The sequence below is a fragment of the Natrix helvetica genome, assembly GCF_964273705.1.
Source record: "Natrix helvetica genome assembly, chromosome: 4".
In the NCBI taxonomy this organism is placed as follows: Eukaryota; Metazoa; Chordata; class Lepidosauria; order Squamata; family Natricidae; genus Natrix; species Natrix helvetica.
The window spans coordinates 27435401-27460047 of NC_138550.1; the positions used below are offsets into that span (position 1 = coordinate 27435401).

At 38.3% G+C, this 24647-nt stretch overlaps 2 protein-coding genes across 6 annotated transcripts in view; both read right to left on the reverse strand.

Annotated features, from left to right (window-relative positions):
* LOC309390524 (coiled-coil domain-containing protein 169-like) overlaps positions 1-376 on the reverse strand; it is a 34208-nt gene extending 33832 nt beyond the window's left edge. Inside the window, exon 1 of one of the 2 annotated variants that reach the window (XM_081949928.1) lies at positions 138-376. In XM_081949928.1, the coding sequence (XP_081806054.1) occupies positions 138-217 (80 nt within the window). In that variant the 5' untranslated portion in view covers positions 218-376. The remainder of the gene's footprint in view (positions 1-137) is intronic. The other variant, XM_081949927.1, reaches the window with a different exon arrangement.
* Positions 377-2050: 1674 nt separating this feature from the next.
* Positions 2051-22194, reverse strand: SPART (spartin). Of its 4 annotated transcripts, none has more exons than XM_081950377.1 (9): positions 22018-22193; positions 16712-17533; positions 15475-15672; positions 14106-14210; positions 10642-10765; positions 7650-7844; positions 6203-6361; positions 6025-6115; positions 2051-3300 (listed from the first exon to the last, which is right to left on the reverse strand). In XM_081950377.1, exons 2-9 carry the CDS (start codon positions 17522-17524, stop codon positions 3087-3089), a joined length of 1899 nt encoding a protein of 632 aa, XP_081806503.1. In that variant the 5' UTR covers positions 17525-17533; positions 22018-22193; the 3' UTR covers positions 2051-3086. The 4 variants fall into 4 exon arrangements, with proteins under 4 accessions (XP_081806503.1, XP_081806505.1, XP_081806504.1 ...); XM_081950379.1 differs by lacking the exon at positions 22018-22193 and adding an exon at positions 21780-21960; XM_081950378.1 differs by lacking the exon at positions 22018-22193 and adding an exon at positions 21620-21736.
* Between the last annotated feature and the right edge of the window lie 2453 nt (positions 22195-24647).

The following is a 24647-nucleotide window of genomic DNA, read 5'->3' on the forward strand; positions in this document are numbered from 1 at the left end:
CTTTCCATTGGAATAATGCAATTTTCTCTGGCGTCCCTTTGGGTTGGCATCAGCCCCCATCCCTCCACCCCCTTTCCGGGTGCTTATGCGTCATCCGCAACAAACATCCGCAGCGCTGCCGTGGGGAGAGGACTCACTTCATTTGCTTCTCTTGAGTCAGCTCTAGCTCTGCGGCTTCGAAGTCCAGCTCTGGGCTGGGAGCGCCTCCTTCCCCCATGGCTTCCTACACGCGCGCAGCTGCCCCTGCGCGTCCTCATTGCCTTGGAGAAAGCGGCAGGGGAGGCGCGGGGAAAGGCGGGGAAGAGCGGCAGCGCCTGTCACGTGGCAGGAGTCTTCGAACACTCCCGTCTCCCGCGACGGCACAATGCCGAGCTCCCGCCTCGTGGCTCTGAGGGAAGGGGGATGATATGGAGCAGGGTGGATCTCTTGTTTCTTGGGGAAGGGCGAGAGAGCGCGCGAAGCCGGGTCCTGCGGGCGGTTCTAAAGTGCCCATGGCAACTATCTCGACGATACGACGAATTGGCGTCTATTGCTGAGGTTTTAAATGGGGAACGACCGAAGGGAGAAAGTTGCAAATCGGACTAAAGCAGGGGCAACCTTGTCAACTTTTAAGACTTGTGGACTGCAGCTCCCAGAATTCCTCAGCCGGCTTTGCCGGCTGAGGAATTCTAGGGGTTGCAGTCCACAACTCTTAAAAGTTGACAAGCCTTGGACTAAAGAAAATTATGTCTGGAGTGGCTTCGACGTTGTTACTAGTAGCAGTGCAGAAATGTTTTGCCGGTACCACTTGCAGGGATGTTGCTTGAACTTCTTATAGCCGTGGGCTCTTCTGGGGATCTCCCATTAAAGGATTCCTTAGGGCCGACCCTGCTTTGTTTTTGTTTTTGTTTAAAGAAATCAGCCAAACTCAGTTAAGTGCTTCTAGTTTATTGGTGGCAACATTCAGGTGTTGGCTATTAGAAACTAACCGAGATTGCCTTGCTTTATATTTGAAGGTTATCCGACCAGATATCCCACCTCTATTGGCCATATAAGGAAATTAATAAAACTATCTCCTAAGGTGATAAGAAAGTTACATGAATGTGGTCACCAAGACTTGAGATCCATTCATATGCATCTATAGGCACATGATAATAGAAATACTTCTATCAGGAAAGGAAGGTATGAGCAAATAGTACAGGTCAACAATAGCCATCCTTTATAAGATATCCATCATCTAACAAAAATTTAAAAATAAAACCATTAAAAGAAATTTTAAAAAAAAACCAAGGGGAAAAAGACAGACTATGGACCGCTAGATTTTTTTCCGCCATCAGTTTTGTTTCTTGAGATGGCCTTCTGAACTAAGACAATTCAGCTATATTACAACAAATTCTTGCCCACCAACCTGTAAATGAAAAACAACCCTTGTTTTCTGCAGCTGTTTCATCAATTAAGACATCAAGCAAACATAAGAACAGTTTCATTAGCAATCATTTGGTATGGATAACATCCAGATACCAAATTTCCTTATTTTTATCCAATGCTAAATGTAGAATAATCACAAATCCCTGTTTACCATGAGATGTTTTTCAAACTGAATACCCAAAGATGATTGCTATTTTGTACTTATACTTTGCACACGTTCATTACTTTTGGTCCATTTTTTTTAAACCTGCAAGAGCAACATAACAGAGATCATTCTGCCTCTCAACTTACAATCATTGATTAGTCTATACTACATTCTTCATTTAGGGACCACAGTAACCAGTGGTCTTCAAAGTGAGTGGCCACTTGCAAACACAATGCTAATAAATGATTAAAAGTACTTTGGATCAATTTGTGCATTTCTAACCAAATTTTACGTACTTGATAACACATTCCAGAGTGATAGTAATGTTGACATAGATGAACAAGCGAGATTTAACTGAATGAAATGGCAGCCACCGGTGTTCTTTGCAGTGTCTTTTCAGTCATATGTTCATTTAGCTATTTTGCTTAATGATCTAACTGGAATTTGGTCACTAAACAAAGAATGGGTGTATTTAAATAAAAACAAAGATAGCCAAAATATGCATCTTAAGTTTATTTCTTATTTTAAATTCCTAAGTCATTTCAAGTGTTTAGCTTCTTAACCAGTGAACGTGCTATCTTTTTTCTATACATTTGTCCATCACTATTCCATATCAAAATCAGAAGTGACCTCTAAAAATGGTGAATTCTACATTAATGGCATCTCCTTTTTTCATATTAAAGAGAAGAAAATGTAAATGTCTAACAGAAAATGAATTTCATTCTCCTACAAGGCAACAAGATATATTTCTGAATAGAAACCTCTCAATAAAATAATTTATAATAAATGATTTTACAATAAATATTGAGTACAAAGCTTTTTCTTCTTCCACAAATTGACCCTTACTTTTTTTTAGCAGAAATCTTCTTTCATAGAATTCAACATCATATTTTGCCAACAAAAAATAGTTAATAATTTTGCCATCTATTCCAGTTAAAAGTAGGATTTCATAAAGCTGGTTTAAACTAAACTAAATTGAATTAATAACATTAATAGTAACACTTTCTATCTTTGGTTTCTCCAGAATTGGAACTGATGTTGATAGCTTATCAAGAATTTGCTAGCAATCAATTGTTTATGTAATACAGTTCAAATATATACGCTACCTAATCAAATCATGTACACTTGCAGTAACTGTTGAATAAGATTCAGAGAAAAAATAAAGAAGTTGTTAAAACAGTACATATCAAACTAAGTTCTATTAATCCATTTTACACCTTAAAAAGCAGCCTTGTTTTCTTGTGCAATTTGCTATTGCAAATTTAGTTTTCATTTAAATTGACCTTCTGCAACCCAATGCTCTTTAGATGTGTTAAAGTACCATGTTAGCTAGAAGTTAATTTCACATATGGAAATAGCTGGGCTGGAAGAGGCTACAATACTGGAATTATGGGAAGAGAAATAATTTTTAGAAAGGTTAATCTTCAAGTTTGATAAATCAAGTCCAGATGTTTAAGATTATAAAAATACCAAATCTGTTAATTCTTTTCATTTCAATATATATTAAGGCTTCTGGCAATTCAGTTGCACGGATTTAGTGTTCATCCTTTTTCTCTCTCTTTTCTAGAGCTTTATTTTCATCTTTTTCGGTAATCTTATAATCATCCAGGACTGCGTGGCCTGTTTCCTTTGCAGTTTTCTTGACCATAGCTTTGATTCCAATATGGTCGATATTAAAAGCTGTTACACCAACATTGATGGCAGAACTCACAGCATTATTTGTAGCTTGGCCAGCATCATTCCCGTATCTAAGAAGCAAAATGTTAAGACTTAATTTTTGGCTCAGTACAATTACTGTTTTATACATATTCCCATGTGCTGCACGTTGTTAATCATTAACTGAAAAAACTTACACTTAAGAATATAGGAATTGGATTTCCAATTGCATGGGGGGGGGGGGAGCCCAAAGCAGTTCCCTTGCATAGAGCTCCTGGGTGTGGTGGGGCTTTTTGGTGTGCCATGCCCCAGGAGCTTTTTGCAAAGATGTATTTTTGTGTACTGGGGCTGCTTTGGGCCCTTTTTTGTCACAGCCAGCCCAGCAGTCAGTCCAGGCATGTCTCATCAACAGCAAGAGTTGATGAGACATGAAAGCACCTAGGACAACCTGAAAGGCACCTAGGACAATGGACCACATAGCAACAGGGGTCTTACAGTGCAAGGTATCAAGAGAAACTGTGGCTATATGGCTGTAACTTTCCAGGCTGTGCAGTTCTGGGGCTGCTTGCCTCCCCACAAAGCAGGATGCATGGCAGCCACATGGCAGAAATGGAGGAGGGGAGATAAGCAGGTGGGGGAAGTTGGAAACAATCCCTTACTTTACTAAGACTCGGGGCTGGTAAGGATTAAGCCTGGAATGGCTTAATTTTGGGATGGGTACTCGCTTAACAAACCATGATTCTGTTAATAATGACAACCGGGATGACAGGATTGCAGTCAGTAAGTGATCCTGTCATGTGACATTTGACCACCATTGTTTCAGCAATGGAAAGCCCTGTCCCAATTGTGGCTATAAATTAAGGAATGTAGGTGATAAGAGTTCTATTTCAGATATGGCTTTATCCTTTGTTCACTTGATTTATTTGAAATATGTATTTAGAAGATAAACATGATGGCTTTTATTTTATTTTTGTAACTATGACTATTCTTGTGACTTTGTTAAAGATAAATTTAAGATGTAAGTATATTATTTTAAACTTTACCTGTTATGTTTCATGATTTATTTATTTATTTATTTACTGAGCGCTTGTAGACCGCCCCCTCTCCCGCAAGGGACTCGGGGTGGTGTACAGTCCATACAAGAAATACATCATATAAATAACTAAATACTCGAACAGTTAAAATTGTTAAATAGGTAGATAGATATGAAGGAGGTTAAAAAGAGGTTAAAAGAACTGTACAGCTGAGTAAAGTATATAAATATAATTTTAAAACCCCTAAAAATATCCCATAGAATTAAATTTAAAAAGACAATTCCCCTAAAATACCAGTTAAGAAATATGTCTGCCAGGAGGTAGCAGTTATAATTATGCCAGGCCAGCCAGTCGGAACAGGTGTGTCTTCAATTTTTGTCGGAAGGAGCGGAAGTCGGTGGTGTTTCTAATGTCGGGGGGGAGGTCATTCCAGAGGGTTGGGCCCATCACAGAGAAGGCCCTACTCCTTGGCGCCGCCCGTTGGCATTGCCTAGTGGACGGCACCAGGAGAAGTCCCTCCCTGTGAGAGCGAATTGGCTGCAGGGATGTGTGTGGAAGGATGCGATCCCGCAAGTAACTAGGTAGATAAACATAAACACTATATGTAACCGTTTTCATTTCCTGGTTGATCATGCTGGAACCTATTACCCTATTTTCCACTGAAATATCATTTAAAATAATGCAAATTCGAATAATGTGATCATTTCATAGGATTAAATTTACAAATCAAGACCCACCTGTGCTGAGAAAATGAGAATACCTCACATAATTTGCCACACACAGCCTATCAGATATATTTTCCTAGTGAGCTAGTAAACTAATTATGTTAATATACCCAAAGAGCAACAATTTCCAATTTGATGGCCGTGAAATGATGCAACTTTAAAGCTGGTGGAGTATTACCAACATTGAATTCAAGTGTGCATAAAAGACACTAGCATGAGATTATAGGCGTCCATGGGTCTGTCCATGGGAGAATGCCAGCGACACTGAAACATGTTGCAGTGCCAACCATATGACTTACATACATGCAATCTCCCTTTGGGGTACAGCATGCAAGCCTACATGCTGTAAGCCTAAAAATACTTTGTCATTTTCATGTCATTGCAGTTATATTGGATCTTTGTGATTAAGCAGAATAAAACAGAGAACATCTAGACAGCCTGTTCACTAAAGCCAGTGGAAGCACATGACTGATCTTGCCCAATTTAAAAAATGAGACAAGTCACAATAGGCTTGTGTTTGGGTGTGAGGCCATCAGAAAAGCTCTTGGCTGTTAAATTAGACTGTGAGGTTCAAAATACATCCGAGAAGGCAATGCAACAATTTGCATTCCTGAATTGTTGGAATCCAGCCTAACTCTAGGGAGTTGTCTTTCCCCTTTAAAGGAGCTGCACGCTGGAGGTGAGTGGCAGGCAAGCAAGCAAAACCAAACACACATACACCACCTGTGGAAAAATTGTCTTCTACAAAACTGGTCCCCAGTGCTAAAAAGGTAGATGACTGCTGCTCTATAACATATTAAGTAGAAAGGCTCTACTAAAGGATTGCTGTTTTCGTCCTTGTTACTTTTGGCATCGCAGAGAAGAAAAATATCTGGGGGCAGGAAGATTCTTCAGCAACAACCCTTTTTTTTACTTATCCCTTATTTCTATATAATTGAGAAAACTATACATTTATATCACAATAATGTACAATTAAGCAATAGACACAAAGTACTTTTATGCAATTGTTATTCCCTAGCACTCAGTTATTATTTATGCAGAAGAGGAAAAAACTTACTTATACTTGACTGTCTGAACTGTCTCTGTAGATACATTTTTAGCAATGCATTTTGCAGCAGATTCCAAACCCTGCCATATTGTTGAAAACCCTGTGAAAATAAGCAGACCCAGAAGATAACTAATATATAAACCATTAGCTTAAAATGCATTGACAGATAGCTATTTAATTTGGTTACCTTGAACGCCACTTGCTGCTACAACTAGAGCACCATCCAAAGTTGATTTTCCATCTTTGTCTTTCTTAAGGGATTCTGGAACCAGTTTGCTTCCGTGTTTCTTCACATGAGGGGCTAACTCTCTGCCAACACAACTTGCCACGGAACAAACACCTTCAACTAAAACAGAAAGCACTACTGAAGTTGACATTTTTGACAGATACATTCTGTACTCTGTTCAATCAAGCCTTATAAACACATTTTGCCTGACGTTTCTTCCAATGATTTGATTCATCAGAAACAGCAATAGAAATGGTAACATTTCATCATTTTTATATGATGCTTATATTGTGTAATTCATGGGTGAATAAGTGGCAATCTAAATTTTCTAAAATAAATTAAAAAATAACAATTTTAACAGATATTCATCGCCTTTGATTCATAATGCAACTCAGATAACTTAGGCTTCTGAAAGGGATATCATCTATCTTAAAAGGGCATTTTCAGTAGAAAATATTAGACAGTTTGATTTTAAACCATTGCAGTTTATCTAGTTTCATTATGTACAGAGATCATATTTGGTCATGTAGTTGATGACAAGAACAGGTCACAGTCAAAATAGACTGAATTATTTGAACTGCTCAGACCTGCTTATAATATAAGTGACTTCAACTTCTACCAAGATGTGCACCAATTATGAATGATAGGAGTTAACGCTCAATATATCTAGAGAACGCCAGAGAAACCTAGTCAACATAATTTGGACTATAACAAATTGAGGGGAAGTTTTCTTAGATGAAAAAACATAGATTACTAGAAACTATGCTGAAATTTAGCACTTCTGTCAATAGAGCAAATTACTTAAAAATTGATGGTAAGATTTTACTATATAATTGATGATTATCCCCATCATATTAAACTATGATGTTTAATCATGTTTGGTTAAAAGTTGACCATGTATGTATGCTATAAAGCAAGTATACAAAAGTGCACCTGTCAAAGCTCCTTTTGAGCCTATCAAACCATCCAGACTGGGTAGGACATGTCTGGTTTATGGATTAAAGGGCAAATTACAACAGCTCAAGGTTTTTTTCACACTCAAAGAACACCCTGCTCAAAATTAGAGACCTGACCCTACCTACTCTACATAGTATGGCTTTCAAAAAAGTGATCACATCATTTATTTGAGGAGAAGAATGAACATGTGCTAAGATATGCCTAGTGATATGTTTGTAAACAAGCATTAAATGGTTTGAGATAATTATTAATGAAATTATAAATGTCTAATCTCTCAGTGAAAGCTCCCATGATAGTCACATGGTAGTCACCTCTGGTCCAATGGTCTCAACTCTTTTTTCTTAATATTTATAAAAAGGAAAGGATAAAAAAAACCTGAAACTACAAAATGTAAGAAACCATGCTAAGCAACTCAGGACTTTCCCAAGGAAACTGGATTTCCATATCTTACCCAAGAACTGACTGGCTTTGACTGCTCCTCCTGTAGCTTGCCTTGCCACTTGCAGTCCCTTTGCTACAGTTGGATTGACCTCCAAAGGTTTTTCTTCTGGGTGAATGTGTTCTCTTAATTTAGAGGCTCCTTTATGGATTGCTTTTCCAGTATATTCTGCTCCTTTGACCAGTCCCCAGCTCAACCAGGATGCTCCTTCATAAAAATATATCAAACAGTATTTATGAAGTAATATTATCAAGAATTTGCCCTCAGGACAAAATTTTGTTCCTGTTAACTGTAATCAATTATTCAAATTGCAATGCTAGGAGATTCATATAGTCAGAAGACTTCTCTTCCATCACATTGTCTCAAGACCAGTCAAGAAATCTCTATATAAAATGAATATAGGCATTGGATTGTTTCTAAGTTATGGTATATAATGAGTGAATCAGCGACTCCTAGATGTCTGACAGAATTGAACATCTTCTAAATGAGTATCTTGGTTTAGATTACCATTTGATTTTTAGTCACTGAATGTTAAGTGAATAACTGCAGTTGTTAAGCTAGTAACACAGTTGTTAAGTGAATGTGGGTTCCCCATTGACTTTGGTTGTCAGAAGGGCACAAAAAGTGGGGTCACCAGGGTACTGTAACTGTCATAAATATGAGTCAGTTGCCAAGCATCCAAATTTTATCACGTGACTGTGTGGGGACATTGCAATAATCAAAAGTGTGAAAAACGGTCATAAATCACTTTTTTCAGTGTTGTTGTAACTTTGAACGGTCACTAAATGAAGTATTGTAAATCAAGGACTACCTGTACTTGTTACTTTTTAAAGCAATTTTTGTTGCCTATCCGAAAACATTTTAAGAATCACATTTTAAAACAGGAACTTACCAGTACAGGTATTTCCATTACTAAGTATTGCAGTTATAAAACACAATGTCACATGATCACATTCCTTAGCAAAATAAGCCCAGAAGACTTTGACCGGTGTGCAAACAGAAGCCCTGGCTGGGCACAAGAGATGCTCTGGTTGCACCAGTATGAAAGAAGACCATGGCCAGTACAGCAGTGGAAGGTGGTGCAGCAAAGGTGGGTAACGCCAGGCTGGGAAAGTAGCTGGCATTAGTTGGCAGGTGAGAGGCCAAAAGGTCATAAATGCAGGTAGGTCTGAAATTTGTTCAGATGACCACAGAGGTGCTGCAACAGCTAAAACTACCAGGACTGATTGTAAGTCCCTTAGAACAACACTGTTGTAACTTTGAGTGGTTGCTGAACAAATGGATGCTAAGGGAAGACTACCTATGCTAAACCTCTGCTAACTCCCTCACTAGCCACACTAGTAGGTTAAATACTAGCCACACTAGTAGGTTAAATTCAAACCTGGCTTTCAACTAATGAAAATTAGCCCAGGTCAATTTTTAGGGAAGGTGTTCATACTACACACTATTTTTCCTTCAGCCAAATATTTAAGCAATTAAAGAAAGCAGTTGTAACCTATGTTTTCAAATCCATTAAAATAAATATTATTATCAAATGATAGATATTTTCACCATCTAGATGTCACTCTGGAACTGAAGTACGAAACTGGAAGCCAACTATTCAGTTTTTAAATGTATCTATTGATTAAAAAAACATTTTAACTAATGTAACTACCGTGTTTCCCTGAAAATACGACAGGGTCTTATATTTTTTTGACCCACGAAATATGGCGTTGGGCTTATTAAAGGGGAGTGCTTATTATTTTTGGGTTGCCGGGCAGCTGCTCCTTTGAGACTGGGTTCCCGAAGAGCCGGGCACAGCCTGAGGGTCGAATGGCTGTGTTGCGCTGTCACAGCAGCAACACAGCAGCCATGGGGTGACCAAGCTCGCGAGCAGCCGCTTGGCAACCCCTCTTTCCAGCCGGGCACAACACCGCTAACTGACCTAGCAGTACCTGGAAGGCACCAAGCAGCGCAAGCGCCTGTTTACTGCCCTCCGCCTCCCGCACAGAGGTAGGATACCGCTCTGGGAGTACGCTCTATGGTTGTGCAATCTGCAGCCCACAACTATAGAACGTACTTCCAGAGCGGCATCCATCCTCCATGCTTTGAAAAAAAAAACCCAAGCGGCAGGCGGCGCCAGCAGTGGAGATGCCCTTCGTGCAAGCAGGGAGCGGAAAAGCCGCTGCGCAACCCCCCTCTCCAGCCATGCAGAGCCCAATTCACTCACCTAGGGACATTCCAAAGGCACCAAGCCGCAGGAGGCGGAGGGCGGCGAACAGGTGCTCACGTTGCTTGGTGCTTTCCGGGTACTGCTAGTTCGGTCAGCGGTGCTGTACCCGGCTGGAAAGGGGGGTTGCCGGGTGGCTGCTCGCAAGCTTGGTAACCTCATGGTTGCTGCGTTGCTCCTGCAACAGCGCAACACAGCCATTCGACCCTGAGGCTGTGCCTGGCTCTTTGGGAGCCCGCTCGCAAGAGAGCAGCTTCCCAGCAAGCCCCCCTCGACCTAGCGGTACCCCAAAAGCACCAAGCAATGTGAGCGCCTTTGCCCCCACCTCGTTCCCGCGGCTTGGCGCCTTTGGGATACCGTTAGGTCAGCGAGCAGTGCTCTGTCTGGCCAGAGGGGGGGGGGATTGTCCATGGGGCTTATTTTCGGGGTTGGGCTTATATTTTTGCCCACGCGAAAAATGTGGCAAGGCTTTAGTTTCAGGACAGGTTGTATTTTCGGGGAAACACGGTAATAATGAACACAAATTATGTTTGGCTGCAATTTCTGTTTACAGGATTATAATATGGTTTTACTAAAAATTGGATTTATTCAACTGCTTATTAGCTATCATGATTTTAGTCATAAAAATTATTTTGGCATAATAGCAAGAGATAAATTAAGCATCAGTGCAGATTTACTCAAGCTAATACCATATGGATGCAGAGAGATTATAACTTCCATAAAACCCAGCCAAACTTGGAAATTTGCAACATACAGAATCTAAAGACGGGTGTCTTCCTCAAAGTCTGAGAATACCTGATAAGATGCCATGAGCTATTTTCTCACTCCAGTCAGGTAATTCACGATATCTCTCTTCAGGCACCGGTTGAATAGGTACAGTCTGACCAAGGTTGATTACATCACTTGAAGCTTCAGCAGGCTAATATGTGAAATTAATATGCACAAAAATAAAAGCAACAGAAAACCAAAGAAACATAGTTATATATTAAATTAGCTGAAAATCATGCCATCCTACAGAGAATTTACTTTGTGATCAAAACATTTTCTGATTTGCAATATGTAGTATTATACATTTTAGAGATCACTGAATTTGATAAAGTATTGCATAACAGGCTTGCATATTTAAAAAAAAATATTTCTCTTCTTAATAATTTGAGCATTAACCTTTGATAAACTTCACAAGTTTTGTAACCTTCTCACTGATAATATGCTCAAATATTCTTTAAAAAAATAATGTTTCTCAGAGTTGCTAGACAGCTACACTGCATTCTTGATCACATAATGCTACATTATCATGATTAGGAATTTTACTTAAAATGTTTTATATAATATGCTGATAGTCAAAACAGTAAAATTCTGGAATTTAAATCCTTATAGATCTGATAATGATTAGATCAGGGATTCTACACAAAGAGATTTCCTCTAGAAATCTTGATTTGGAAGGTTCCTAAGTTATTTATGCCTTCCTATCTATTTTGCCCTAATGGACCCTACATGATCGGACCTCCTTATTCAACATGTTTAATGAGAAGAATTGTTGGAAGTTCAAGTTCAATAACTTCTGGAGGCTCACCTACTCTCCGGCTTTCTTTTAATTAATTTCAATTGGGAGCCTTTAAAGCAGCATATCTTGCATTTGTTTACTAATTGCTTTACATTTATTTGTACTTAATTAGGTACCATGGAAAGGTTACATAGAAAGTATTCTTTCAGCTTAAAGAAACGCACTATTATTTCATTCAGTGCTCTTATTTGTCCTTAAAAATTGCAATCCTTTGTTCAACTGTTCAAAATTGAAAGATGATATTTTGGGTTCCCCCCCACCGCCACCCCCAGAGAAAGAATAAGAAGGGTGAATGAACTTCTATGTGTTGTTCTGTTCTCACAAACATAATAAAAGCATTCATTGTATTTATTCTGGGTTTTTCTCATACTGGCACAGCCAGAAATAGGACAAATACAACCATGTGATAGTTAGATGGCCCCTTTTGTCAAAGAAGTTACCAGCTGTACATTTTGGATTAAGAACTAGACATCAATAATAAAAATGTCTAGGTAAATTAATGTCAACATTAAGAAGGTGAGATAAAATGTGGAACCATTATCACTGCTATAATCAATTAAGTCTCCCAAGATGCTATATTATTTTGGCATTATTTCTCATCAATATCTCAATATTAATGAGTATATGCATCATAATGCAAATTCAAAACATTTATCTTGTACATTCTTTAAATAATTGCACATTCACAGAATATGGCTATTTAATAAATGCTGGATTGATATCATTCTCTATGGATGATTATTAGTTAGCGTATATGCTTATTGGTTAGAAATGGCCTTTAGGGAACAGGAATGAAATATAAGTAACTAATCTATATTAATGATTAATCCTCAGTAAATTCACTAAATGTGAAACAGAAAGAGGTATTGGGTAAGCCAGATCAGTGTTTTCTTATGCCGCAAAGATGTAGCTAAAAAGGCATATTGTTTTTAAAAACGTTTTATTAGTTGGTCATTTAGAATTTATAAGATTAGTTATAGTATTCTTTTTTTCTTTCATAAACATTATAGTAACTGAAAAATAATGTAATGTTAAATCTGATAATAGTTTGAAAATTGAATCATCTGACTAGGATTGTTAATGGATAAAATTTACAAGGTCATTTTTTAAAAATATAAAAGTGGACATTTTTCTTCTTATCAAAAAGAATTGCTAATCCATTTTCTGTATATTTTTTTATAAAATTGGAGCTGCTTTTAAATAGGAATCATTGCAGGTAAGTGGTTTAAGAAATTCACACAACATGCTAAACTAAAAATAAACATCTACACTTAAATATAACATAATTTGTGAATTAGACTCCTAATCTACACTCTTAGGCAGCGAAGAATGGAAGAGGAAGCAGGCATAAAACTCCACTGATAGGTCTGAGAAGATTACAGTATTGTATACTGTAAAAAAACAAGGACTGATAACCTCAAGTCACATACCATGATAAACGATACATGATTTATAACTCATTGATAGGCCCCAATTTGTGCAAGTTGGAAGAAAAGTTTCCAACTCCATCTCCTTGCATACAGGTTCCCCACAGGACTGTGTCTTGAATGCACTACTAACTGTTCACCACGACTGTTGTGTCAAATCTGCTACAAATCATATCGTGAAGTATGCAGATAATACGGCAGTGGTGGGTCTTATCCGGGACAACAATGGAGATGGGTATAGAGAAGAGGAGGAAGGTTCTGGTGGACTAGTGCAATAAAAGTAACCTGGTTCTAAATGATAATAAAACAAAGGAGATCATTGTAGATTTTAAAAAGAGCTGGCATAGTCATACTCCACTCAGTATCAAGGATGCAACTGCAGAAATGGTCAACACTATTAAGTATCTGGGTGTGCAGATAACTAACAATCTGAACTGGTCTCACCACACATGATTCTTAGTGAAGCGCGCAAACCAACATCTGCATTTCCTGTGTCAGATTCTGTCCTGGCCACTTTTTACAGAGGCATGATTGAAAGCGTTTAATAACTGAATCACTGTTTGGTTTGGTGACAGCAGTGCATGTACACATCCGAAATAGAAGGTGTTGTTTCTCCGTGTCATAAATATATGTGGGTATATGCATTATTTGGTATTTATTTATTTAGTTATATTTATGAACTGTATATTAGAGGTGGAGGCGTTTTGAGAACTGTATGCATTAACATTTCATTTTAATGTACACAGATTTATATACAGTCAAAGTGACAATAAAGTTATTCTAAGTCTAAGTCTATCAAGCTTAAAAATCTTTTTATGTTTGCGTTTACATATTGTATATAATATTTTATCAGTCATAATTAATAGTGCCACCTCTCCATAAATTTTATTATAGTATTTAAAGTTAGATATAGTTTGGATCTACATTCATTGAAAGTGTCTCTACTATATTCGTTCTAAGAATTTAGGTCCATCTCATTATTTTCAACATTCACCTGTTCTATTCAATTGTTGTCCAGTTCTACTCTCAGACATCTTTTAGCATGTGTCTTTCTAAACATGGCAAACACACACTGATTGCCAAATCACCATTCTCCAAATCCCCATTTTTTTACATATATCTAATATTTATCAGTTCAATAAAATTGGCTCACGAAATAACTTTTTGGTGACATATATGTTCTACAATAAATAAATATTGCACATTGCAAAATAAAGGCAATTTGTAAAACTTTGCCACCACCATTAAATCATAGTCCTCAAATTTACCTTAGTTCCAAGATCTGATATCTGTTTTAACATATCCTCAAAAAGCTCTTTGTAAGACCTTTGGCATCCTGATGGAAACCCTACTCCCTCACGGGATCTTGGAGCCTGCAGTACCATATTAAGGACATCAACAGTTTGAAGGCTCAACAAAGAATCCATTCTGCATTCTTTCACAGTAACAGCGTATAATATCCTTACAAAATTATCCTTTTTAAATGAGATGCATGCAAGTGAATTCAAACATTAATATAGATCTCAACTTGTTTTTATACTATGAGATCAAGAAAAATTCAGATTTTAGAACCAGAATGCCACCCAAGGTGAATAATAAGCAAATAAAAGTTAGAGAAGAAAAAAATAAACTGTAATTAAACCAACTATTGTTTACTATAGATTTCCAAAGGAGAATGTAGTTTCATATTTAAAGATTATCACTTTAATCAATAAGGTATGGCAATAATTATCTGCTTTTATATACATATTAGATGACTATCTCTTCTATTACCATCAGCTAAATTTTCTACCATTCTACCACTTCTAATTTTTCATTTCACTTCATGAATGGGTTAAATAAATTATATATTCATAATCTTATAATGAAATATCTGGTTTAAAAGGATGTTCTTTTAAAGTATCTGCAACATATTTTCCTTACTCTTTGCTCTATTATAAACAACTGGTCAACTATTCCCATCGTTTTTGTTGCAAATAGTGTCTTCCTGAATCTACCTGAAGGAAGTTTTTTTTGAATGAGGGAACAGGAAAACATAATTTAATTATGCAAAATGCCTAATTCTGGTATCTTACTCATAATTAAATCCCATATCCAAAATCAATAAAAGGTCAATGATTTTAAAAGGCTGCAACAGATGTTTTAAAATGTCAAAGTATAGAATAGAACCAATACTCTCCCGTAATCAGGGCCGGATTTTCCTATAGGCTAACTAGGCTTCAGCCTAGGGCCTCAAGATCAAGAGGGGCCTTTTATTTTTATTTATTATCCGTGCCACATTTTTTATAAAGGTTAGTACCAATTACAACATGTTTCATTTAATATATTGATATATATCACAGTAATGATGTATTTTATTATCTCTCATGTAATTTACAAACTTAAAAATGGGAGGTGAAAGGGACCCCATAAGTGGAATAGCCTAGGGCCTCTTTTCATCTAAATCCGGCCCTGCCCGTAATATAGCTGTATTTTCTTAGAAATCACTTTGTCATCTTCATGTCAACTGGGATGCTATAGAACTGAGGTAAGTATACAGAGGTGCCTGCTCAACAACACATCTGCTAGGTGATATGAGTAGAAATTCCAGTGCACTGTTTAAAGTTCTGTGAACGGCTGCATGAAATAAGTGTTTACCTGTATTCTAAGGTCAGTCATCTGCTTCAATAGATCTTCAAATAGTTCTCGGTCAGCGAGTGGAAGTTCTGAAGACAACACTACTCCTACATAGGATCCTGACACCTGTGACATCATATCGGGGAACATATAGACTCCTGAGCGGCATGAGAGAACAGGAGACTGGCCGGGCATAAGAGGATATAGCCAGTCACAAACCTGGAAGAGAGAAAGCCAAATAGATTGAGTATTTAATGAACAAAATGCAAAGACATTCGGTGTTTAATTTAAAAAAAATCAATGTAATAAACAAATCTGATATTTTCATGGCTCCTTTTTTTAGAAGGTCTTTGTTGAAGGGGACCAGGGATTACACTTATAAGACTATATTATATATTTGTATAGCTTTCAGTGTATGAAATGGTGCCAAAAAACTTAACCAGTTATAATTGTGCCCGTGTCCTAGATATTTTCCCCAAATATTGACTTTAGCATTTAATTATACACATACCCTTCTGTGCAACTGATATAAACTGTCAATATGTACTAGAGAATCTTTAAAAGGCACGCTTTTCCAGCAGAGGCTTAACAAAAAGCTAGCATTGTATGATAATGGTTTTTGTTAAAGCCAGTGAAATGTATACACAGGATATGGTCTGGGGTTACAGGGTAGTGGTCTGGTTCATATCAAGTCACATTAAGTAGCCCTTGAGATGACACATGTGCTTTAACGGTAGCTCTCCAGCACTTCCTCAATAGACATGGAAAGCTGACTTCAGCTTTGACTTACAGCTAGCTAAACAGATTTTTCATGGCTTCGGGAGGATTGACATTCCTTAGATTGTCTGATGAAGATGGAAGTTCAAAGTAAAACATATGCTGAAGGGAGATCACAGGTTGTAAAGAATGGGACAAATTTATTAATGAAAGTGTAATAGCAAGTCAAGATAAAGATAAATCTCAACATAAGAATAAGTAATAGATTCAGTTTGCATGTAGGGGTCTCATGAATGCCTATTAGTCTACACACGAAGTTTGCTTTGGCCTTTACTACTACCTTACTTAAAAAACAAACCTTAGGAAACACGTCTCAATGTGAAACATCCAAAAAGTCTTGGAATGAATATAGTTTGAAAACAATTATTTCCTAAAGCACAAGTAGAACAACTTTAGCCTCCCAAAAACTACTGGCACTTTGTCCAGACTTTCTAATAGCTTGGGAAGACTATAAACTAAGTACAAAGAGAGCAGGCATTACCTGAAGGAAAGCAGGAGGACGATTGTGGGCGGTTGCAACATCTGTATCCAAAAACTTTACAATGCGAAGATATCCAGGATAAGAAGGAGCACTAACTTGTCCATCAGGGGTGACATAGAAAATCTGCACACCATGGGGAATGAGGATTAATTCATCAGCATCTACTCCAAAATTATCAACAGGAGGCGGCTGAGTACATTTTGTATAGTAATCATCTCCAACAGATGAGAATTCCCCAGACTCTGTCCCATAAGACACAGTATAGTGGCCATCGGTGGCCTCTGGAGTATAAGCAGGAGGTGCTTCATTGGGCTTCATTGAAGTTGATGGACTCAGTGCAGCCATTTGCCCTTGGCTTGTGGATCCAATATTTCCATGGCTTGAAAGTGGTTGAGGGGGTGATGTCAATGAACTGGGCACCGGAGGCCTCTCAGGCTTTTCTTTGGATGGAATTGTTGGATATAATTTGGGCATCTCTGTATTGGAGCTAATGGCAGTGGTATTTGCTTGGGAAGTTTCATCTAAAAGTCTCAAACGAGCAGTAACGTTTTCTAAAGTTTCTCTCATCTTTTGCTGCATTTGCCTAACAGGCACAGCAAAGCTCTTGGTGCCTTCAAGACCTTCTGATGGAATACGAACGCCTTTGCTTAAGTGGATAAGCCCCTGCCTATAATAATTCTTTGCTGCTTCTATTTGACCCAATTCATCTGCATTCAATGCTTTATTAATAAACACAAAAGCTTTCTTGTACTCATCTTCAATTGCTCTTGCATTTTCATTTTCTTGCATAGCTGAATCCTGACCTGGATCCATTATTGCACACTGAAACATAGAATAAATTAAGTGGAGACATTGAACAGAAGAGAATACATCAGTGGAAAGTATCTAAATCCAAATGTTAAAGTGAAATCAGCTATACACACATATACACAAAGAACATTTATGTTAGATAACATCTTAAAAGGATATCAAACAGTATTTTTATTAAATAGTTTTCCTGGTCTTCGAGTCTGGAGAATTTGGAGTCCCTCAGATATTGCTCAAATTTAATAATCCAGCTATCAGGAACAAAGTTGACAGATTCAAGAGCATTACTCAGCAACATTTGGAGAGCTATAAAGTCTGCATTCCTTATCTGCAGCATCATTTATTTAATCAGTTTATAGCAGGGGTGTGATTTCATTAAGGGCCACATCAGGGCTGTGGTTGATCTCGAGGGGGGGGGACTGGGTGGGCATGGTCAGCTTGACACCACTACCCAAACTGCTGGCATGTTTCCTCTTTGCACTGAGTAAACCAGGCCGAAGCGACGCTGGCCCGATGTTTCCCCTTTGCACTGGGTAGATCGGGCCGAACTGATGCAGGCAGACCAGGTCGAAGTCACATGGGTAGACCGGTGCCAAAGTGATGCAGGCCGGCCCCTTACATTTCCCAGGACAGCCTTGCAGGCTGGATCCATCTACATCGCGGACCGAACTCGGCCTGCGGGCCTTGAGTTTGAGACCCATGATGTATAGGTTGCCTTAGTCTGAACAGTAACTCTAAGCATCTTGCAAAGCTTATATAATTAGGATTTAAACAACGAGGCAAGAGCAAAGCATAAATAATAAGGATTTAAACAATGAGAAGATAAATTAAGCATATAATGGAATTCCATCAGTCAAGGAATTCTGGCTGGTGGAGTCCAGGAGAAGGGCCTTCTCTGCCATGTCACCTGTCCTTTGGAATATCTTACCCCTTGAGGTGGGATCAACTCCCACCCTTCTGACCTGCCATAAGGACCTGAAGACCTGGCTCTGCCAGATGGGGCTTCAAGAGGGGAGCAACACACTAGATGTTGTTGATGAATTAAGAGGCAATCCCAGTTCCACCACCCCATCCTGCTTCCTCCCTCCCCATCTTTCTTTTGTGACTCTCCAGAGTCACTTCAAAACAAGATGGGCGACAAAACAATTTAATAAATAAAAATAAGTAAAAATAAAATGATCTTATTGTTGGAGGATAACAAAACTGATTAAACACTATTAAATGTAGTTCAACAAATGGGTTGCTAAATTACACTGTCCCAGGCACTGTTTCAAAAAGGAGACCTTCAAAGCTTTCCAAAAATACCAAAGGTTCAGGGCCACACAAACTTCAGGCCAGGAGCATCTATAGACAAGGCACATCTCCAAGATCCTGTTACTTTCAATATCGGAACCTGGAAAACTTGGAACAAGTTTTACCAAGCTGGTTTCTTCCCAATGTTGCATATTTCTAACTCACTTACAAAATTTTTATGACCCGATGCAAGAAAGATAGAAATGAAGGCCCCCTCAAGTAAAACCACCTCCTGAAATTATCCAGGTTTCTCAAGATGCTAAGTTAGCAAAGAAATAAAAAAATCTTTGTTATTGGCCTATGAACTCGGATATATGAGCATTTGCTTTTTCAGCAACTCTTCCAAACTAAGAGACTTTTTAACAGCAGTCCTTGCCAATGTCAATAGAAAATTATACACTTCAACATCCTGTCATCTGGAATTCTAGCTTCCGGATAAGTTTAGTTCAAAAATACATTCATTATGAAAATGAAATTAACTTCTGATTAAAGAAAAATGAAGTGCTCATTAACTGCATCTGAATCAAAGTAAACCAACTATAATCTTCCAACATGGTCAGTTTTAGATACCTCCAAAAATTTAGTCTTAGATATCATCTAAAGATAGTTTATATAATGTGACAGACACAACTAATATAATTATAGAACTCCAACGATAAAGTATTTTATTTTATGGAAAAACAACACCACCTAATAACTTACTTTTCTAAGTGCAGAAAGATTGATCTCATTCATTGAGGAGAGCAATAACATTTAAACCTCTCAAACTGTAGATTAAATTTACACTGTTCTGCAGTTCATTTTACATTTAATGTTTTACATTTTGGCTTTAAAAGAGAAAACAATGATCATCAATATCTCCATAGGCTAATTTAAGCTGAACAACATTTATTCAGAAAATGTCCACAATCTGCTTATTACAGGCTACAGCCTTATTTTGGGAATCACTAATCTTAATTATCTCCTTTACAGTCAAGAGAAATCATAGTCACTATTCGTGACTATATCTCATTTGTCCATTCCTCCTGGACAATTACTGTTATTGGATGGTATGAAATCTCAGTACAATTACATAAATGGTTCATACCTATTAATTCTTTTTACTGAATAAATCACAATTATGTTCAGATAATATACTAAACCTGGAAATAGGCAGTATAATTGTGCATACAGCCAAAAATGACTGCTCTTCAGGATCAAATGGCATTATCCATTACATTAAAAGTCACAATTTCTGGGGTTCCCTGTGAATACTACCAAATGCTTCCAGAGGTCAATATAAGCCCATGTTTTTGCTTATAAGTCACAAAAACTAGTTTTAAATAGGATGCATAAATCTATATTGTGGATTAATTCTGATTTAGACATTCTGAGCTTAAATCTCTTCTAAGAAACGAGTTATTTCAAAATGTATCATGGTATGACTGGTGCAATGAAAATATTTCCTAGAAATAATAGTTAGGTTTGTTGTGTTTTGGGACTCTGACTGCAGCCAGCAAACATCAGCAATGCGCTTAAGGAAGGAAATATCCTAGTCATGACATTATGTATAATTTAACTAACTTCAGATTCAAGTTACAAAGTTCTGGCTCAGCTATCAGTATTCTAATCTATGAGAATCTACAACCAGTAGACCGAATGGCTTGAGCTAGAGCAGATATGCCATAGTTTACCCGGATGGCTATAATTCTACATCCTGTGTGCAGAATTCCCTGTGTTCACACCCAACATCTGAAACCATGACTTATAAATTGCTGAGCCAAAACCAGATCATGGTTTAGCAAAAAGACCATACTAAAACAATGTGACTTAGTCTGGTTGAGCAAATTGTACAAATAGGGCCATTACAGTTTGTTTATGTTCCATGATCATTCTGGGTCCACATCACTAGCTTTGCAAGATATTTTATCAGTTTACTGCTGTGTAGGGACTACTTAGATGGTTACAGCTCATTTCTGCACATACTTAATAGAGCATGTTCTACTACCCACAATTTATGGAGGCCTGGCATGAGTAAATTCTCCCAGTTCTGATTTATTCTGAGAATTATACAACGTAAAAGCTGAAACAACTCTTAAGAGATTGTTTAGGAGCTAAATAATTTTTAGGTCAATCCTCTGGCCACTAGTGAGCAACTAAGATTAAACAATGACTTACCTATGATTAACCCAATTTCAACAAGAGCTAGATATACAATCTAATATGAGATATAGTATGTCCCGGTATGACCTAAAGTTTTTCACTTGAAGTCTGAAGGGGCGCATACTCCTGAAATCCTATGAACAATTCACCTAGACATAAGGACCCCCTGTGCAAATTCACCTAGACGTAAGTGCCCCTGTGCACAATTCAGCTAGACATAAGTACCTCCTGTGCAAATTCGCCTAGACATAAGTGCCCCTGCACACAATTCATCTAGACATAAATACCTCCTGTGCACAATTCACCTAGACATAGGTTTCCACGTGCAAATTCACCTATACCCCCTATGCACAATTCACCTAGACATAAGTACCTCCTGTGCAAATTCACCTAGACATAAGTGCCCCTGTGCACAATTTACCTATACCCCCTATGCACAATTCACCTAGACATAAGTACCTCCTGTGCACAATTCACCTAGACATAGGTTTCCACGTGCAAATTCACCTCCTAGACATAATTGCTGCTGAACCCTGTGGGAACCAGCTAGTAAGTGTTACTGGTTTCAAGGTAAACACCACTGAACCAATCTGAACACTTTCAGAGAATCAAGCTCCAAAGTAGTTCTTTGAATGCATCAATTGATAAAAAATAAAGCAACGCAACCTTCTTTCAACGAGGGGAAGCGAGGTTTCAGACTTCAACGCTGTTTTGAATTATTCAATACTCACGACTTGCGTCACCAGCCAAGGAACTACGGCAAAACCTCCCGCAAGTCCAGACCAGAGAAGGTTTTTTATTTTATTTTTATTTAGCGAGGCTCGACCTTTAGATTTACAGCATTCTTCCTGCCAACCCGGCACCCACCGCAGGGCCTCTACGCGCCTGCGGTCCACAGGTCACTTCCAGCACCGCAACAGCGCATCCCGGCTGAGCCGAAAGGACTGGCGTGGGGGACGGCAGGACGTCGCGAGTGGCTAATGAAACTTTCCCCCAGGGCAACGCTCGTTCTGTCACTTCTCCCGCCGGCCGTCTCCGTCCCACGCCTTCCCCTTTTCACTCACCCGCAACTCCCCCGGGCTCTGCCGCAGAAACACCTGTCCACTCCAAGCCCTCCTCGGGGCGGCCGCTTCAGCTGTTGGGGCCGCGGCCCATGCGGCGTCACGTGAGCGGCTGCCGTCAGCCGCCCGTCACCAGATCGGCCTTTCTTCAAGCCAGAAGCTTCTGGTTCGTTTCGGGGCCTTTTTTGGCCGCCAGGGGGAGCTGCTGCCGCTCCTCTTCCTGAAACCGCCCCCGCTCTCCTCTCTAATTACCGTAATTCTTGTAAAATCTAATGGTCTTTCCCCTTCGTTAAGAGTACAGTTATGGTTTTCTTTCGGAAAAGAAATGGGAGTCGTGGTTTCCGTTCGCTTTGCAACGCTGGGAATTGTACTTTTAAGGAAAGTGTCCTATTTACCCTTTTTTAATATATGATTCCCCTCCAGGGGTTTTGGATGTTAACTGCCGTTATTGGCTGGCAGACTATGGGAATTGAGATCCAAGTCTATCTTGGGCCAGGAGATGGTTGTGTATGGATCTCCCTTACCTGATCTGACTGCAACTGAAATTAGTTTTGTGCCTTGTGTGTGCCCCCCCCCCCAAATCCATCACAGTATGGAAAACTCCCGCTGAAGAACAAGAGGCCGGGCTGAAACACAAGACCCTGTGCCCAAAAAGCATGGTAGGACTGATAAGAGCCAGTTTGGGGTAATGGTTAAGGCATTAGAGCAGGGGTGTCCAAACTTGGGAACTTTAAGACTTGTGGACTTCAACTCCCAGAATTCCCCAGCCAGCTATGCTGGGAGTTGAAGTCCACAAGTCTTAAAGTTATCAAGTTTGGACACCCCTGCATTAGAGTAAAAGTTGGGAGACTGCGTTCTACTCCTGCCCTAGACACAAAACCAGCTGATTAACTTGGGCCAGTCACTTTCTCTCATTTGAACAGAAGAAGAAAAAAAGTATTGTGAAAAGCTGCAATAGTTTTGTTTTAAGGAAATGAAATTGCTGCCCAAATGGCAAATTTTAGAAGGAGCACAATCATTTTGTATGAGGGAGTCTTATGGGAAATGGACTCTGATGGCTCTCCAATCAGTTTGATGGCACAGACAGGAAGCAATACTTGTCAGCTCAGAATAATCAGCATTTTAATTTTCTTTTTAATTCACCAGAGGGATGCTAGAACAGGAGCATTGTGATATATTAAAGTGTAATTAAACCCAATTTGGGAGGGCTAAACAGATTTCTTTAAAGTGTGCTTTGCTCACAAAATTTCTCAAGATTTGAAATCTAGATTTTAATGAGTTCAAGTTTAATTTCATAACAAAGTGCTTGAATTTCCACTTGCCAAGCACTTAAAGCCGTAAAAATCCCTCTATAACGATTTTTTATACAGAATGCATAAAAGCGAGATATAACACAATCTAGAACTGGTGTGTTATTTAATTTTTTAATTCTAAATCTGGAAAGATCTTAGGCAATAAATTTTGCTTAGAAACAAAGGTAAACCAATCATTCATATGTTAAGATGCCGACAAGACAAAAAATTCCCAGGGCATTTGTTTTCTAATTTGTGTATCAACTGACTTTACAAATATAAATATAACAAAGCACAGTATAATACAATGAACATACAAATACAAAATGTAGCAGTCTAGAGGACAGTCTTGTCAAATAATAACGACATTTCTTCTATACAATACTTCACTTTTCAACAAAGAAAGCTTTTGTCAACAAAATAACTAATTTAAGAGTCATTCACGTGTATATCTGCATTCCAGAGAATCAATTATCAGATTGCTCCAATTAATTACTGGAACAGAATTTCTTCTTACTTGACTTTTACGATGGGATGTTTCCTCCCGGCTTCCTAAGAAAACATTAAAAGGGCCATTTGCACAATACATTCATAATTTAAATTTGTTACCATGTGATACAACTCAAGAAAACAAATATTATCTGAGTCAAAATCAGGCCACCAAATCTACTAGAATACCCTGAGTAATTGTTACTTATTCTTCAGTAATCCTGAAGTGATTTGGACAGCAAATCTTGGGTTTAAAAGATTCCCAACATAATAGGCTATTCCACAATTGATCTCTGGATTTTTCAGTTTACTGTTTTTTTACCCTTGCTAATCAAAATGGGAGCTAAATGAAAATGAACTTGTAGCAAGCTTCCTCTTATAATTTATGGAAGACCCAACCCCCATCAGACTGCATATTTTTAAGCATCAGGAAACCCAAACAAAAACCAAAATACATTAGCCTCAAAAGAAACCAAAGTTACCAGCCAAAATAGCCCCTCAGGACAGGTCTGCATTTTTCAGATGTCTGTACTACCCAGAGATTTGATAAACAGGGAAGTAGCAGCAGATTGGACTTGATGCATTGTACAAATGGATACAAGTGATACAGATGGGTTCAGCTAAATGTTCAATGACATTCTTGGCTCAGATTGCACAATATACATACCGGTATACGTGATTTCAGAAAAATGGTTTTGAGCAGGCTTGTATGATAGTTTGGTTTCAGTTTTTAAAAGATGCTTTGGGATACATGAGGACATAAATGTATCAGTTATGTGTAGCTTTTAAAGCATCTGCAGCTTTTCTCAGGATTATCTTTTACCTGCATGATCCAGAGAAAATATACAATTG

Coding starts and splice junctions, on each gene's coding strand:
- SPART (XM_081950377.1), bottom strand. CDS start 17,524: ATGGATCCAGGTCAGGATTCAGCTATGCAAGAAAATGAAAATGCAAGA. Junction 15,673..16,711: donor GTCCTCCTGCTTTCCTTCAG/GTAATGCCTGCT, acceptor TCTCTCTTCCAG/GTTTGTGACTGGCTATATCC. Junction 14,211..15,474: donor TGACTGACCTTAGAATACAG/GTAAACACTTAT, acceptor ATGGTACTGCAG/GCTCCAAGATCCCGTGAGGG.